This window comes from Paramormyrops kingsleyae, chromosome 3 (genome assembly GCF_048594095.1).
Source record: "Paramormyrops kingsleyae isolate MSU_618 chromosome 3, PKINGS_0.4, whole genome shotgun sequence".
NCBI lineage: Eukaryota > Metazoa > Chordata > Actinopteri > Osteoglossiformes > Mormyridae > Paramormyrops > Paramormyrops kingsleyae.
In genome coordinates, this window is record NC_132799.1 from 41,883,470 (window position 1) to 41,900,105 (window position 16,636).

Here is a 16,636-nt window from a genome sequence, read left to right on the forward strand (position 1 = left end):
TGTGTTGACCATAGAAATGAATGGATGGTCCCCACACAGATATTAGTACAAGTCTGTGTGTGTGTGTGTGGATTAGGTTTATATTACATTGTGAGGACCAAATGTCCTTTTTTCAGGTCCCCACAATAATCAATGAATGCAATCGAAAAGGTAAAAATGCCAAAAGTATTTTGTTTGGTTACTCATAGTTAAGCTTAGGGCTGGGTAGTGGTTAATTGTCATGATGTGATTATAGTGTTCCCCATATTAATGACTGTAGAGTCCCCACAAAGATACAATTACAAACGTGTGTGTGTGTGTGTGTGTGTGTGTGTGTGTGGTGTTCCATGGTAGGTGTCTGCTGTTCTCCTTGTACTGAAACTGAGGACTATTTCCTGTCTGAAATCTTCACCTCAAACTGACACTCATATCATGAATGAGCTGTAATCATACTGCTGCAGAGTTCAAACAAACTCCCGAATAATCTCCTCATGTACTAGTAAGTTTTTGCCTGTCTCCTGTAACAATGTACTAGTATCCATCACAAAGAGTGAACCAACATTTATCTGCAGATACCACATGAGGGCAGATTGGGCACCCTGGGGCTCTCAAGGAAGGGCAGTGGGCAGAGATTTGCAGTTGTCATTTTGTGTCAGTTATGATGGATTTTTGGGTAAAACCATATCTCAAGTTATTTGCTGTATTGACTACTCATCAATGAAATATTTAATATCATTCATTTATATTCTGTCTAACTATTTTTTTGTCAGCATTTATTAAACAACATCCAAGATGATGAGCTTTGTGTTCTACAAACAAAGTGGGGGTGGCTAGTGTTACCTAGCCAAGATAAACCCAGTATTCCTTATAAAGGACTACTCTGGAAAGTAAGTGCAGACAGTTACCTAAATTACTTTAAAACCTGATTTCTGGCCACATATCAATGTCCATGGTCCACTGGTCTTTTGGGAAGGATCTCTGTTGAGTCAAACTTCATTTAATTTATGCAGATAAGCATTTGGTTCACAGTTTCCCCGATTAAAATCAGTCATGTTGCAGCATGTTTTATCACTCAGTCCATCGGAGGGGCGTGTTCTGGTGGGAAACTGACATCAATGCATGCCCTCTATTGGAGCTCCTGATTAAAGCTGCCAGTGGCTCACTGCAGCACATAGAGAGGTTTTCACGATGAAGAAGGCCTATTGTTAAAATGCATCCATGAACAGTGAATACCACTCATTTACTATTATTTTTATTGGTTCAGTCTGAACCCAGCACCTTAATGTCATCATCTCCTGAGTTGAGCATGTTTTTTTTTTAATAAAAAGAGACTTCAGCTATTTTTTTCAGCTTACTCCAGTCAGGGTGAGCAACTGAGTTCAATTTTTTTTAATTAAACGGTAACAGGGTAGAAATTCAAAATAAATGTCACACTGAAATACTTTAAAGTTGTCCTTCCCATTTCCAGCCAAAGGGGATCTAATTAGCAGCTACCATGGAAACTGAAGAAGAATGAAGGAATTTTGAGAGAAGGGTTTTTCATGTAATTTCTTCTCCAAGTTAACGTAGGACTGTCTAATGTATTTGGTAGCGGGACAAAAAGGAAAGATTATATAAGTATGTGTTTATGATAATATCAGACCTTGTTCTGAGAAATTTGTTTCTATTTCACAGTGTACATTAGGACAGTGACCCCTGAGATAAGTTTTAATTGGAAATCTCGCCCTGTGACAGCAGTTGGATCCAAACTCTTACTGTATCAGCTAGCTGAAGAAACAGAGGAATGCACAGATGATAAGATAATTTAAAGCAGATAAAAGGAAAGAGTTTTCTTAAGAAAAGTAAGGGAAAAAAGTTGTAAACACATCTTCTATAACCAGCATTCTGTTCATCAGTCACATGACCTGCCTCTTACCCCGTATACATGCCTGGCTCCTGCTTTGGCCGCAAACATGGATAGGATCCCCGTCCCGCTGCCCACATCCAGAACGATTTTGTCCTTAAAGACGTGCTTGTTGTGGTACATGGAGTTTCTGTAGGTCAGCGTTCGCACCTCGTCCTTCAGCATCTCCTGTGGGAGGCAGTTCATCCTTATGGAGCCGAAAATGACCAGAGAAACATGTAGCAAGTCCGGGAGCAGTGGGGCACTGAATGCATTTTCAGCCTGCATCCGCTTTCCCAGGTAAGTGCCTATAGTTTGGTCAGGGACACGGTAATGGAAAATCTGAATAGAACCTGAGGGGGCGAGACAAATAGGGAGGCCTGAGAAATGAAAATGGTTAGCCTGAGGACGGAGCAAATGGCTGATGTACTTCCCTTTTGTACTTTTACACTTTCCTTTTCCTCCTTTGTGCAAAGAGCCCACATACTGACCTGCATTTTATAAATAAAGCAGAAAGAACTGGTCTTCCTGCTGTCCCTCACTGCCCCACCGCTTCAGCCTCTTGTCGACCGACGCGCCCAGATCACAGGTCCTCTCGGGGAGCACCAGTACCTCATGGATGCCAAAGTGGGCGTAGGAGTCGAAGTAGTAGTCTCGCGACGTCATCTCCTCGGGGTTGATGGACTTCGTCATCTTGCCCCGGCCCGGGCAGCTGGGCAAAGATGTGGCGTGGAGCGTGTGTGGTGGGTGGGTCAGGTGGTGGACAGGCAGCATTGGCTTGGACATTGTAGAAGGCTGAGAGGACTGGGATGACGGTGGGGCATGGCTGACCGGGGGCTGCTGAGAGATGGGGGCGGGGTTCACACCAAAGGGGGTAGAATCGCATGTGATGAACAGGGAGTGATATCACACGTAGAGAGACGCAGAGTCACATGCAATGGATAGAAAGAGAGAAACGACATCACATGTGGACAGAGTCACATGTGATGAACACAAAGGGAGATGTAGGAGCATAGAAAAATGGGGAGGGTTTAAAACCACAAAATTAAACAACATTTCCTGAGTCTCAAAAAAAGTTTTCAAATTCTTCTTCCAAAGAACCCAGCTAACTTGAATCTTTCCATTTTTATCCAGTCTTTTAGCCATAAAAAGGGAGGTGTAGGCATCTATGAAATGAGTATTTATAAAGTTGTGTTGGTCATCTGCAACACCCCCTGGGAGGAGGTGTTAATCACCTGCAATGTCTGCTGGGAGCTGGTGTTGATCATGTGCAACACTTTCTTTGCTTAGGTGTTGATCACCCACAGTGTCTGCTGGGAGAAGGTGCCCCAACCCCCCCGCATCTGCTGCATACACACTGCCTTCAGAGTACTACAGATATGGCGCACACCTCTGGGAGCTGCAGTTTCACTAACACTTCGCAAACACCTCATTATTCATTTAAGCTATTTATAATGGACACCATGATACAGTATCACTATCATAAGCATGCCTAGTTCCAACACAACTGAGCCCAAGAGACCTGATGGCCAGACCATAATGCTCACATTCAGAAATTCTGAATAAGCACAAAGAAATAAATACCTATGAGAGAAAATAACAAGCATCTCAGTAGCATGGTTACATGAGTCCAAAGAGCAAATAGGGCTTTATAATATACAGGGGTGGGATAAACTCTTGCATCTGGCTTAGAAACTGATAATATTAAATATACCTTTTCAGCCTGATGTCAAAAGCGATCATTTATAGTATTTATTTGGTAAGATCTGTGTGTCTAAAGTCAGGGACATACAAGAGACCACATTTTTACATCAGGTCATGTCAGTTTGGGAAGCATGCGCTGATGCAGCGCGTTGCCGCACCCACCACACAGCGAAACTGCTCAGGATCCCGGCTGGCAATCCCCCAGTCCAGTCCCACTCTCCGGAAATGGCCATCCATCTGCTACAGCCTTGGCCTGATCCAGCAACTTGGGTCATCAGCAATGAGGATCCTGCGAGCAGGATCACCCTCAGGGAAATGTGCCACATGGCCAAAACTGACGCTCCCTCACAATGCAGGTAATGTGCCTCATTCGGAACTCCTCTAGCAACCGCTCATTCGACACAAAGTTAAACCAGTGGTACCCAAGGATTCTCCGAAGAGACACAGTACTGAAGGAGTCCAGTCTTTGTCTCAGCTCACTGGATAGCATCCATGTCTCAAAGCCATACAGCAAGACAGGGAGCGCCAGGACTCTAATGACTTGGACCTTTGTCCTCTTGCAAAGATATCGGGAGTGCCACACACCCCTTTCCAGCGACCTCTTGACCCCCTATGCTTTTCCAATCCATCTGCTGACTTCATTGGAAGATTTACCAGAGACATGAATGTCGCTGCCGAGGTAGGTAAATTTTTCGACAAGGTTGACATTCTCCCCGCACAGATATATTACTGATGGATGTGCCTAAGAATTCATTAAATGCCTGGATCTTGGTCTTTATCCAGGACATCTACAAAACTAAATATTTTTCCCCCCAGAGGGCTGAGACAGATTGTGTTCAGCGAGGACTACACTATGAAAAGCGGGGGATTGCCTTTACATGTGTGGGGACGTGTGGGACATTGCAGAAGACCTGAATGTCAACCACGAGCATAGAGCTAAGATGAGATAAGATAAAGCTACCCATGAAGCAACCATTGTGAGCATCACAGCTGGGAAATAAAACCAGCAGTGAGAAGTACTATCCTGTTATATTTGTCTTTATATAGCATCCTTCCTGAACAAGGTCAGTGAATGAGATTTATGCCAGCAGGGGATATATAACAATTGGATATGCCCCCCTGTCCTATTACAGTGTCAAACACCTGAGCTCCATGATGTGTGGGTCATGTCAGGTGGCAGCTTCAGATATGACTGTCTTTTTTATTATTGCTGCTGTTTCTAAGGAATTTCCCCATTGTGGGATTAATAAAGTCAATCTAATGACAGTGACATAAGGTCACACCACTGCAGTGTCAATATATCATTCTGCCAATATAGCAATCCCAAAACAGCATTGCACCCTCCTGGAGACATTTCAAAAGTTGATTTGTGCAGGCAAGGCTAAGAATGTCACACTAGCCTGACTTTCCCAGTTGGGAGTTTGGGGAGCCTGGTAAGAGAGGTACTCGTTGGCCTAAGCACCAAAGGGAGGTTAGTGACCCCACACACACAAACACACAGATAACAAGGGAGGCCAGCAGTCCAACTTTTATGGCCCAAAGATTTAGGGACCTACGGACAGCAGAGTGGACCTCAAGGATAGGGGTCCCTCACTTGGCACGCAACCCCCTCCCAATACATTCCACCTTACATACCACTCACCCAACACCCTAAAGAAAGTTCCTTTTAAGTTCAGCTTTTGTATACCCTGTATGTTGATTTACTCATGACTACTAGTCTCAATATACAGATGTTTGTGTGTGTCCTTAGACAATCTTAGTGTTTTGTGTGCCACCCTTATAACCATGTTCAAGGAATATCACCTATTTTACCCCTCACACTTAAACACTTATATAAATTTGAATAAATAAATATGTATAGCTACCACTGCATATATGTTCTCATGGTTATACCAGAAGAATCTTGAAAAGTAAATAGTGTAACCATGTATCTTAGCATGTCCTAACTTTCAGAGGTTCTTCTTTCTTTGTTTAACAACCCCCCCCCCTTTTTTCACATTCCTCTGTGGCCCTTATCTAATCTTTGTGGCCCGTTAGCAAGCTCTTTGTGCTCTACCATGCTGCATTAAAAGAACTGAATTAAGGTGTACATTATCCATTCTGGAGAGTAGACCAATTGGGATAAGCCACACCAACCAAAATATGTTGTTTCCAGATGTGCAACTTAAATTGGTATTACTGTACCACAAACTAACGGCCACACCTATCTAAGATGTGCTGTTTGAATGTGAATATGTCATGTAATGTCTGTACAAAGTGTAACATCTGTTGAGATGCAACCCAAAACGCCTATGCCGTATACTGATGTGAGTCAGTAACATACATGATATAAGTAATTATTGATTAATTCATACAGATGGTGTGAGGTGTGAACCGCTAGGCTGGTATGGCATGTTTGGTATCAAACTGATGGAAAAGTACTCCTGATTCTGGTCAGTGGTTACCATGAAAGTGTATGTATCAAAAGTTACACCAGCTTAATGAAAATCATCAGTAAAGGGGAATCAGTCTGGTCATAAATCCCAAAAAGAGGGAAAGACTTCCCCTCTGAAAGCCCGCCAAATGGATGGTCAGCCATTGGTTCAGGTTTCGATTTCCTGGTCATCCCTATTCATGAACTTTAGACTATAAAACCTGGCACCTCAGAACAAAGCCAGGGGGAGTAGCAGAAAGAACATCAGCCCGAAGAGAGGCGGGGAACATCAGCCCAGGAGAAGAGAAGCCCACAAGAAGCCCTCCGGTGAAGGCCCAGCTGGACAGAGAACTGCAACCAAGACAAAGCTTCACAAGGAGAGAGAATCAAAGGGGCTCCACTTCAATAACTGCTCCAAATGCCACGCCTTCCTGAGTGCCATCATCCCGTCAGCTCATCAGCCTCTGCAACCAAAGCAAAGACCCCCCCCCCCACTCTGCAACCAAGTAAACCAACTTCCTTTCATTCTAACAACCTAAGCTGTTCTGTTAACCTGCTATATGACTTTAGGGTCATGTTTCCACAAACTGTGCTTGCTTTGCAGAACAATATTTCCCTTTTAAGGTTACTCATTTAAATCTGTTCATTGCATTTCCATAATTACATTGTTTGTTTCTATTCTGTTATTTCGTGTTTGTTGTTTGTGTTAAGTGTAATGTCAGTTTTATGTTAGTTGTAGTGTTAGTTAGGAATAAATGCATGTCTTTTACACAACTTCAGCCTCCGTTCATTGAGTGCTCACAATAGTCCCTGCCTCTGTGCGATCTGTCTACTAAGCTCTGAAACCTCAAACTCGCCTGAAATATCATGAGACTTTCTCTCAACGGCCGTGAGGGGAGCTTCGCTACAAATCGTTTACATTACCTGGTGATGCAGCTCGCTGGACGAGCCTTCTAACCCAGGTTACTAAGCAATACTAGTAATTAGTGAGTCCCATGTAAGTCTCACATTAACAGACTCCTCGGGATACCACAATTGAGTTTGGAGGAACCAACCATTCAGCATAACAATTAGTTAATAATCAGCATTAAGTAAAATTTAATTAAAATGTAATTAATTTCAAAACATATGGGTTGAAATATCAATATTTACCTGAGCTAATTCCTACACTTGGGAGCTTACTAATGTCACTCAGGATCATATAAGATCTACAGGTAGAGATATCCTCCTTCTGCCTGGGCTTGACAACCATGTGTGGAGTCGAATAGTGCAGTGGCTACATGGATAAGGTGAAGAAATGAGGTTTACAAGTCCTTCTCCCACACGGCAGCCATGCAGTACTTCATTATAGCAGAGGGTAGATCTGGGCAGTATTAACCTGGTATTTTTCAAATATACATCGGTTTCAACGGTTTCCCTTGCCCGGACGCGGGTCACCAGCCCCCCCCCCCCCCCCCCAGAGCCAGGCCTAGGGGTGGAGTTCGATGGCGAGCGCCTGGTGGCCAGGCCTGTACTCATGGGGCCTGGTTGGGCACAGCGTGAACAAGGCACGTGGGTCCCCCCTCCAATGGGCTCACCACCTATAGGAGGGGCCATAGGGGTCGGGTGCGATGTGAGCTGGGCAGTGGCCAAAGGCGGGGACCTTGGCGGTCCGATCCTCGGCTGCAGAACCTAGCTCTAGGGACATGGAATGTCACCTCTCTGATGGGGAAGGAGCCTGAGTTGGGGCGCGAGGTTGTGAAGTTCCGGCTAGATATAGTTGGGCTCACCTCGACGCACGGCTTGGGCTCTGGAACCAGTCTCCTTGAGGGGGGTTGGACCCTCTTTCACTCTGGAGTTGCCCATGGGGAGAGGTGCCGAGCGGGGGTGGGCATACTTATTGCCCCCTAGCTGGGTGCCTGTACATTGGGGTTTACTGCAGTGGACGAGAGTGTAGCCTCCCTTCGCCTTTGGGTGGGGGGACGGGTTCTGACTGTTGTTTACGTTTATGCTCCAAGTGGCAGTTCAGAATACCCACCCTTTTTGGAGTCCTTGGAAGGGGTGTTGGAGAGCACTCCTCCTGGGGACTCTCTTGTTCTGCTGGGGGACTTCAATGCTCACCTGGGCAATGACAGTGAGACCTGGAGGGGCGTGATTGGGAGGAACGCCCCCCCGCCCGATCGGAACCTGAGTGGTGTTTTGTTATTGGACTTCTGTGCTCGTCACGGATTGTCCATAATGAACACCATGTTCAAGCATAAGGGTGTCCATATGTGCACTTGGCACCAGGACACCCTAGGCCGTAGTTCGATGATCGACTTTGTAGCCGTGTCATCGGACTTGCGGCCACATGTCTTGGACAATCGGATGAAGAGAGGGGCAGAGCTGTCAACTGATCACTACCTGGTGGTGGGTTGGCTCCGCTGGTGGGGGAGGAAGCCGACCAGCGTATTGTGAGGGTCTGCTGGGAACGTCTGGTGGAATCCTCTGTCAGGAGGAGTTTCAACTGCTACTTCTGGCAGAACTTCTCCCATGTCCCGGGAGAGGCGGGGGACATTGAGTACGAATGGGCCATGTTCCATGCCTCCATTGTGGAGGCGGCTGAGCGGAGCTGTGGCCGTAAGGTGGTCGGTGCTTGTCACGGCGGCAATCCCCGAACTCGCTGGTGGACACAGGTGGTGAGGGATGCTGTCAAGCTGAAGAAGGAGTCCTACTGTATCTGGCCTTTTTAGCCTGTGGGACTCCAGAGGCAGCTGACAGCTACCGGCAGGCCAAGTGGGATGCAGCTTCAGTGGACGCTGAGGCAAAAACTCGGGTGTGGGAGGAGTTTGGCGAGGCCATGGAAAACGACTTCCAGATGGCTTCGAGGCAATTCTGGTCCACCATCCAGCGGCTCCGGGCGGGATACCGGTGCAACATCAACACTGTTTATGGTGGGGATGGGGCGCTGCTGACCTCAACTCGGGATGTTTTGGGTTGGTGGAGGCAGTACTTCGAAGACCTCCTCAATCCCACCAACACACCTTCCAATGTGGAAGCAGAGTATGGGGACTTGGGTGTGGACTCCCCTATCTCTCGGGCAGAGGTCGCTGAGGTGGTTAAAGAGCTCCTCAGTGGCCGGGCCCCGGGGATGGATGAGATCCGCCTGGAGTTCGTTAAGGCTCTGGATGCTGTGGGGCTGTCCTGGTTGACATGCATCTGCAGCATCGCATGGACATCAGGGGCAGTGCCTCGGGACTGGCAGACCGGGGTGGTGGTCCCCCTGTTTAAGAAGGGGGACCGGAGGGTGTGCTCCAACTATAGGGGGATCACACTCCTCAGCCTCCTTGGTAAGGTCTATTCGGGGATTCTGGAGAGGAGGGTCCGCCGGATTGTCGAACCTCGGATTCAGGAGGGGCAGTGTGGTTTTCACCCTGGTCATGGAACAGTGGACCAGCTCTATACTCTCCGCAGGGTTTTGGAGGGTTCATGGGAGTTTGCCCAACCAGTCTACATGTGTTTTGTGGACTTGGAGAAGGCATTTGACCGTGTCCCTCGGGGAGTCCTGCGGTGGGTGCTCCGGGAGTATGAGGTGCCGGGCTTCCTTTTAAGGGCTGTTCGGTCCCTGTATGACCAGTGCCAGAGCCTGGTCTGCATGAGCGGCAATAAGTCAACTCGTTTCCAGTGAGGGTTGGACTACGTCAGGGTTGCCCTTTGTCACCGATTCTGTTCATAGTTTTTATGGACAGAATTTCTAGGCGCAGCCAGGGCATTGACGGTGTCCGGTTTGGTGACCTCAGGATTAGGTCTCTGCTTTTTGCAGATGTTGTGGTTCTGTTGGCCTCATCAGACCGTGACCTTCAGCTCTCACTTGGACAGTTCGCAGCCGAGTGTGAAGCGGCTGGGATGAGAATCAGCACCTCCAAATCCGAGACCATGGTCCTCAGCCGGAAAAGGGTAAAATGCTCTCTCTGGGTCAGGGATGGGGTCCTCCCCCAAGTGGAGGAGTTTAAGTATCTCGGGGTCTTGTTCACGAGTGAGGGGGCGATGGAGCGGGAGATCGACAGGCGGATCGGTGCGGCATCCGCAGTGATGCGGGCGCTGCATCGGTCTGTCATGGTGAAGAAAGAGCTGAGCCAAAAGGCAAAGCTCTCGATTTACCAGTTGGTCTACGTTCCTACCCTCACCTATGGTCACGAGCTGTGGGTAGTGACCGAAAGAACAAGATCGCGAGTGCAAGCGGCCGAAAATAGTTTCCTCCACAGGGTGACTGGGCTCTCCCTTAGAGACAGGGTGAGGAGCTCGGTCATTCGGGAGGGACTCAGAGTAGAGCCGTTGCTCCTCCGCATTGAGAGGAGCCAGATGAGGTGGCTCGGGCATCTAGTTAGGATGCCTCCTGGACGCCTCCCTGGTGAGGTGCTCCGGGCATGACCCACTGGGAGGAGGCCCCGGGGAAGACCCAGGACACGCTGGAGGGACTATGTCTCTCGGCTGGCCTGGGAACGCCTCGGGACTCCCCCAGAGGAGCTGCGACCCAACCTCGGATTAAGTGGGAGATGTTGGATGGATGGATGGATAGATGGACATCGGTTTCACAGTATACGATGGTATTTTAAAAAAAATTTGACTAGGCATTTACCACATTTTTCAGGATTTTACAGGATTTATTTAATGTTTTTGCATTGTTCCCACATTAACTATATTATTTTATTATTAGCCATTGCGCCTATCTGCAACCTTAATGATAACATATGGCTAACGTGTTTGTTGGCTAACTGCTTATAGATAAATGACTAATGTTATGGTGTGCGCCGGCCAAGTTAACATTTTTGATAAGTGTTTAATAATTCAGTGTTGCTGAAACGCGAGTTTTACTGACCTTGCGACCGGGATGTCGGTCTTCAAGATGCTTCGCTAAGTTTGACGTGCTACTTGACTTCATCGCCATAACTTAGTAGCGCTGTTTGCATAGAGGCTTATCAACATCCTTAGCCTTTCCATGCTTGTCTGCAAAATACTTCCAAATGGCACTTCTACATTTTTTTTTTTACTAAAGCAGCTTGCAAAGTGCCTTCAACTGCAGCATATGCCATGTTCGGCCAACTCGGTATGTGTGTGTTAACCAGCGCGAATGCATTCAGCGTCTATTGAGAGGAGGGAAGGGGCTGCACGAGTGTGTGTGTGCGTGCACCTGCACTGTAGTGGTGCTATGTGAAATGTGGCGAATGAGGCAAAAACTGCACTGTTGGTATCAATAATACAGTCGAACCCACTTATCTCGACCTCGGCTAACTCACCAACCCTATTAAGTCGACGTTTTTGAAGTGGAACCGCCAAATTCCCTCTTTGCATTAGCATTTCTCATCGGTTATGTCGATTCTTTTATGTCGCCGAACCCTAATATCTCGAGCACAAAAGAGGGCCAAAATCGCCACTTAACGTCGGTTATCTCGATCCCCATGACTAATTGCCGGCTTTTTAAAATGTATCATAAGTGCTAAACAGCTGCATTAGCGCGTATTAAAATCGCATTCGCATGGTAATTTGCTGAACAACGCAGTGGTGAAACGCGATCTAGGTAAATCCCCATCAAAACCATAAAAGGGGGGGAATGTGGCCAGGTGTGAATGGCTCATGCTTACGTTTATGCTAGCTTTGGACTAACCAATAAATTGATCGTTCACTCCAATGACAGTTCACTCATTCTTGTTGATCTTGTCTGAGGGATAACACGCATTTGTTTTCAAGCAGACTGTCAAAGGCAAAAAGCAACAAAGCATTTTAGACTTTGTAAAGAAACCATATTAATTAGCGATTAATTGCCGATACTTTTCAGAGCTGTCAGAGCGAAATGACTTGTGAATTTAATTTTGACACTGGTTTGCTTTTTGTAACAACGAATTACACCCTGCAGGTTTTTTTTTGTGATTTTGTGAGCGATCTTTGTGTTTGTATTGTTGGATAATATAATTAAAGGTTTGTATCGAGAATCGATGGTGGTTTTTATTGTATACTGGTAAATCTCTGCTTTTATTTGGTGAACATTAGTTGGTGCACATTAGCCAACATGTATGTACATTTTTATAGCATGCCGATCGCGTCATCAAACAAATCGCGGCAACGCTGTTGTGTAAAAAAACACCAAAAACCTGTGCATGCACATTCTCATTTTTTAACGCACATAAATAAATTTCAAGCATATGTTAATACAGTATATTGCCGCCATATTGGTTTCCGGTTATCTCGATCATCGGTTATCTCGACGCTTTTTGGCAACCCCCTAGGCCGGCGACATAACCGGGTTCGACTGTATAATCAGATACTAATTTTTAATATTGATTAGTATCTGAGAATTGATTTTTTGACAACCCCAGTGTTTCATTATTTTCAACTCCAGCGTCAGCTATATTTTCCATTTCTGATCTTTCGTGGTACATTTTTTAGTAATGCAGCAGTGAAAAATGTCCCCCCCTTAAACAGTTTCCAGCTGTGCCACTTTTCAAACGTTGTGTAGGCTATTTAAACTGGTATTGCGTTATAAGGAAAATTCATATCATAACAATAATAAAAATCGGTTTTCGGTATGAACAAGTATCTCGTCCAACACTAGCAGAAGGCTAATTCATCTCGATCACTGATGGTGTCTGTATTCCTCTCTCCCCCCCTCAAATGAGACACTCTACTAACATATCTACCTAAGTTTCACAGCGCACTTACAAGAGTCATATAGTGAATAAGAGAATGTTAAATGCATACCATGGTCCAAAACTGAAGTAAGACACTGTTCACTGTACAACATGGTCTGTCTTTTCAGTTAGAGATAATCTAGTCCACACCAGGACTCATCTGTTCAGTAAGATGGTGGTGATTCCCCACTGTGGTTCACCTGCCACGTCAAAGAGCATCTTTGCTACCTTGGGACAGCTGCAGCAGCAGAACCTTCCAGGAATGATATCAAAGCCGGATGTCCATCTACACACTGCACTGGTGTGTTACCCAGGCCATCACTTGTGAGTCCACCCACCTGAGGCCTGACATGCCCTGGTTTTGGGGAATATCCCATAACCAGCTAACCTTAGCTTGGCATGTTTGGCCCAAGGCAGAAGTAAACTAAGCAGCTGCTTAGGGCCCAGCAGCCACCAGGGACCATCCCCATCTGATCAGCCTGTCAGAATGGGAAGGAAGATGACAAATGACAGCTACTTTAATCAAATTTTGCTTATGGCCCTGAAAAGGGTTGGGACAACCCTGGTACTTGATCTTGAAGGCTTGATCTTGGCCTCAAATACAAGCAGTTTTTTAATAGTTGTCCTATTATGGTTACTACTACATGACTTTGGCTCTCAGCTACAACATGAACCTGTCCCTCAGGCACTTCACCATGTTCACATAGCCTTGTGCGCTGACTGTTGCCCTAACATCTTATACGGATTCCAATCTGAATCTGACCTGACATCACTTTAACATTTGCCCTACAGTACATGCCACTCAGCCCCATTGATAGCAAGAGCCATAATGTACAGCTACATTAACACCATGGCACCACACACTGCCTGGCTGGAGATCTGCAGAGAATGGAAATCGGGGCATCTGATTGGCTCATATACTCATGTAATGATCTTGTCACAATCCAAATCTCAAGAGCTGAAACTGCAAATCTTAATATGAATGCTACCAATTAAATTAAGCCAAAGGGTAAATATATTCTGCATCCTCCTCAATTTAAGGGAAAAAAATATGCATCTCTATATCAAACTATATCTCGTTTGTATAGTTCTTATGTTCTTTTAATGCCAGTAATTTATTGCATCTGGTTACGAAGGAGTATAGGTTTTCAGGGACAAAACTTTTGTATTTAAAACTTTCCATCCATCCATCCGTCCATTTTCTGTAGCCCCTTGTCCTATTCAGAGTCGCGGGGGTATGGAGTCTATCCCAGACGCTATGGGAGTAAGGCAGGGATAGGGCGCCAACCCATATTTAAAAATTCTGTATTGAAAATTGAAATATAGCAACACTAAAAAAGGCAAGAGAGATCAGAAAAGCTATGAAGGAAATCTTTGCAGTTTTACCGTGGCTGTGCCTTAAGTTTTCTGAAAAAGTTCATACCCAAAGTTTCTCATTATAGGATCCCATTAAGACCTTATGGAACACTCAGATTTAAATAACATTTGCAATTAGGTATAATTAATTGCGTTATAAATTCATTAATTATATCGTGACTCGCATAAAATTAAAATATATTTCAGTTAATAACACATTTGTGCTATTCCTTAGCTTACTTGTCAGGGACGGAAAGCGATGTTATGAAACAGTAAGCGACTTCAATCGGATGCTATCGCTCTATGCATTCCAAAATGGCTGCAGTCCCAGTTTAAGAGAATTGGAGGTGCTTGCGGCTTATTCTGCAGCACCAAGGACAGCGCAAAGCTCCAGCTTTCATTCTCAAGACAAAACGTGTATTTTACTAAAATTACACTAAATCTAACACCATAAAATGGAGTGATCAGCTTCGCAGCCACCGTAACTAGGACCCAGTTTGGATTGCAACTTCATCCGCGATCTTTCGCATCTCGACGCTTTTGGCAGCGTCTCATTGATCGGCACCTTTCAGACGCAATTAAAAACCGCACGACAGATAACGGCTGACGTTTAAACGCATTTTTCCAATTTTGCACTAGTTACTGCTGAAGACGGGACACTGTAAGTTGACAGCCCGAAATAATTGCATAATCTTTATACAGATCTATGAGCAGTTTCGGATCGCATTTTCTAAACACAAATACGGAGAACACGTATATTTCACTTGAGTGTTTTACCGAATTAAGTCAGTTATTTTACTCTTACCTACCTCCGTGCTCTCGGACTCCGCCATTTTTCTCCTAAGGAGCAAGCAACGCGAAGAGTGCTTAATTCCCATAAGAGCAAATGAGATTCCTCTAGCTCGGTGTCCATAAGAATATTTATATATCACGATGAAAGTGAATCGCCAGTTTTATTTCTTTGATTTACTTTTCTTGTAATTCCATTTTTTTTTCTCCAAAAGTAAATATGCATGAATTAGACGAGAAGATAAAAGACAGATTTAAGAAGTCGGTTAGGTCGCAGAAGAAGTGCGACCCCCGTTTTCCTGTGAAGAGCTCTGGGAATCCATGTGTAAAAGTTATAAACCTTTCCAGGACCTGTCGGACGGATGCAGATTCTTGGGAAAATATCTTCAGGAATTGTAAATTTTCGCATTTTCCTGTGCTGTAACACCAGAAGTAAGGAGGATAAAACTTTATTATCCCGTTAACATGTTTTTATAGCCTTTGGCGGTCAGTTCAAATACGGGGAAATTGTAATTAAATTGGAATCCAGTAAGCGATCGTAAATATCAGCAGATGTCCTCGACTCTAATGGTATTTCTTTTTTTTAACACTTAAGTAATCTTAGGTCTGTTGCTGTTATTTAAAGCAAAAAAATAGTAGTGCCAGCGCTATGACAATCTCAAAGTGGCTTTCATATCCTCCTTTTCTGCAAATATACCCTTGTTCCATTGCGTTGAATTAGTACTTTAAGAGACCCTTCTCCATCATCGATGGGCCAGCGATCGTCATCTTCGGATCGTAAGATTAACTTCTTGCGGCGTCCAGGGAGGAGTCCGCTGAGGCGGATACATGGAAAGTGGATGGTGATCCTGCAGTGAGGATGCCTCCTATTTGGCGGCTGTTCCTCCACCTTCTGAGCCCATCCTTGCGTCGGAGAAAGCCGAGATCGTTTTGTAGCGCAATGGGGACCAATGGGATTTTCGCCGGCCTCTTCTTTCCCACGCACTATCATCCTCGTCTGAACGGTCGTCTGTAACCAGTTTCATTGCTGTTCATGAAAGGCTCGCTTGAAACACACAATGGGCAGGGTATCGTAAAAGGAATTTGTGTTTATTTTGAAATAGTCACCATGCATGCAACGAAACGAATGGCAACAACTACTCACCATAAAAAGCAATGCAGTGCTTTTTATGGTGGGTAGTTGTTGCCATTCGTTTCACATGCGATCAGGAGACTTAATATTTATTGCTTTAGTATTAAATGTGTGTGACAAACTGATTTACCGGTTAAATAAACTCAGTAACACATATTTTATTTTGTGTGTTAATGAGAATTTTCCATTCTTTGCAGCCCGTTATTAATCTTCTCCAGCCTGTTTGCGCTTCTTAAATTTAAAAGAGCGAATTTTACTTGATGCCTGTCAGTGACTGGTTTGGAAAAACCAGCAATGAATTCAAGTTTCATGTAAGACACCGAAAGTATCCAGCCACGCGGCCATCTCCCACGATAGTTTCAATCTGCGGAACTAAATCGTCTGTAAATCACGAATGATTGTTTATTTCAGCTTTCTACATATGAATTTCTCCCGCGATCGCAGACACTTTTTCCTCTGAATATTCTCCATCGTGATGCCGTATTCGGGGAGCACATCGCACTGCTGCCAGGGGGGGCGACGGCAGGTCCGGGTCCGGGTTTATTTCCAGGCGACACCCCCTCCCGCAGCCTCCCACACCTCCAGGTTGCGTAACCCGTCACTCTCAGCAACTCGCTTGCGATGCTGAGTACAGCCGCCACCCCTCCGCTTTGCGCACTCCGGCCTCGGGATTCGGCCCTCGTTTCGGATGCCCTGGGGTTTCCGTCACCCTAAAAAGCCTTAAAGCTAAGCGTGCC

At 45.5% G+C, this 16,636-nt stretch overlaps 1 protein-coding gene across 7 annotated transcripts in view; it reads right to left on the reverse strand.

Moving 5' to 3' along the window:
- The window catches only part of LOC111843347 (protein arginine N-methyltransferase 8-B), a 44,595-nt gene extending 28,193 nt beyond the window's left edge, over positions 1 to 16,402 (reverse strand). Inside the window, exons 1-3 of one of the 7 annotated variants that reach the window (XM_023810847.2) lie at positions 14,788 to 16,402; positions 2,474 to 2,701; positions 1,895 to 2,047 (exon numbers count right to left, since the gene is read on the reverse strand). In XM_023810847.2, the coding sequence (XP_023666615.1) occupies positions 1,895 to 2,047; positions 2,474 to 2,701; positions 14,788 to 14,856 (450 nt within the window). In that variant the 5' untranslated portion in view covers positions 14,857 to 16,402. The other 6 variants (XM_023810845.2, XM_023810844.2, XM_023810850.2 and 3 more) reach the window with 6 other exon arrangements.
- Positions 16,403 to 16,636: the final 234 nt, after the last annotated feature.